The sequence below is a fragment of the Crocuta crocuta genome, unplaced genomic scaffold, assembly GCF_008692635.1.
Source record: "Crocuta crocuta isolate KB4526 unplaced genomic scaffold, BGI_CrCroc_1.0 scaffold10573, whole genome shotgun sequence".
In the NCBI taxonomy this organism is placed as follows: domain Eukaryota; kingdom Metazoa; phylum Chordata; class Mammalia; order Carnivora; family Hyaenidae; genus Crocuta; species Crocuta crocuta.
In genome coordinates this window covers 1-1,436 of record NW_027536431.1, presented here as the reverse complement: position 1 = coordinate 1,436, position 1,436 = coordinate 1, and the positions used below count along the sequence as shown (strand labels likewise).

Here is a 1,436-nt window from a genome sequence, read left to right as displayed (position 1 = left end):
CCGGTCCCCAACCCCGAGTAGCGTCCCAAGAGCCCACGTTCCTGTGCCCGCTCTGTGATCCCGGCCCCAGAGCACCTTCCAGCTCCATCACCTCGGGCGTCCTCACCATAGATGTTCCGCTGCACCTCCGCTCCCCGTGCCTCCACTGTGTCCCCGGTCCTCCCCACGTCCCCCTCACCAGAGGCTCGCTGCCCACGCAGGAACAGCAACAGCAGCTTCCGAGAGGTCCTGGAGAAGCTGGAGAGCGATCCTGTCTGCCAGCGCCTTTCCCTCAAGTCCTTCCTGATCCTGCCCTTCCAGCGCATCACGCGTCTCAAACTGCTGCTTCAGGTACAGCGCGCCCCCCTCGGGCCTCCCCTTCCACCCGAAAGAGATCATCGCAGGGAGCCCCAAGGCACGGGACTGTCGTGGTTTTGCCCCCTTCCACACCCCGTGGACGACTCGAGCCTTCTTCTGCCCCCTGCCCTCACCGCTCTCCCTCAGGGTGGATTGGCCGCCAGCATTCTGCTCCTGGACTTCATCAGCTTGCCCTCAGTTCCCTCCTCCTGTCTTCCCGTCCCTTCTTTCCATCTGGCTCCTGCCTCCTGTTTGTCCTACAGAACATCCTGAAGAGATCACAGCCTGGGTCTTCAGAGGAAGCCGAAGCCACGAAGGCACATCATGCCTTGGAGGAGGTAAGCAGCCACCAGCCCCACTCAGACCCCCTGATCGTCCTTCACAGAGAATTCTTCTGCACAGGCCCATGACTGCAGAGAGCGCGGGACCCTGCTCATGGGATCGCTCAGCCACCTCACTGCACCCGCCAAACCTCCAAACTCCCCACCCCATCCCCCCAGCCTCCCTCCCACCGGAGGGCGCTCCACACCGAGGGGCCGTGCTCTCACTGCCATCAGCCCCAGATTCAATCTTACATTCCCACCACCCGAGAGTGGCGCCGGGTCATACAAAGGCTACCGGAGGCATTTGGGGCCGCCTTCACACAGTTCCAGCCTTCTAGAAAAGACGGAGGCTGTCACAACCAACAGCCTCCTCTCTGGATTTCTCGCAGAGGACTCAGATCAAAGCCTCTAACACAGTGCCCTTTCTCTTTCCTCACCCTGCCCACCCTTCAGCTGATCCGAGACTGCAATAACAATGTCCAGAGAATGCGCCGGACAGAGGAGCTCATCTACCTGAGTCAGAAGATTGAGTTCGAGTGCAAAGTGAGTTGGTCCCCTGCACCCCCACCCTGCCTGGGAAGCCCCCACAGGTCGGCCTCTAGCGTGGAACCATCTTGCTCACGCTATCCCAGTCTCTGCCCTTACTTCTGCGCACCTTCTGCTCTGGCATATTTCTGGGACACCGAAATGCTTACTCCAATCTCCATGATAGATTGTTCTTTTTTTTAAAAATTTTTTTTATGGTTTATTTATTTCTGAGAGAGAGAGAGACCGCGG

General features: G+C 58.9%; 1 protein-coding gene across 1 annotated transcript; it reads left to right on the top strand.

Moving 5' to 3' along the window:
• Positions 1-111: 111 nt before the first annotated feature.
• LOC144218575 (rho guanine nucleotide exchange factor 5-like) lies at positions 112-1,202 on the top strand (the record flags this gene model as incomplete). The annotated part of the gene is made up of 3 exons (XM_077748492.1): positions 112-330; positions 600-674; positions 1,113-1,202. Coding segments are annotated over exons 1-3 (384 nt in total), but the record flags the coding sequence as incomplete, so codon positions are not given.
• Positions 1,203-1,436: the final 234 nt, after the last annotated feature.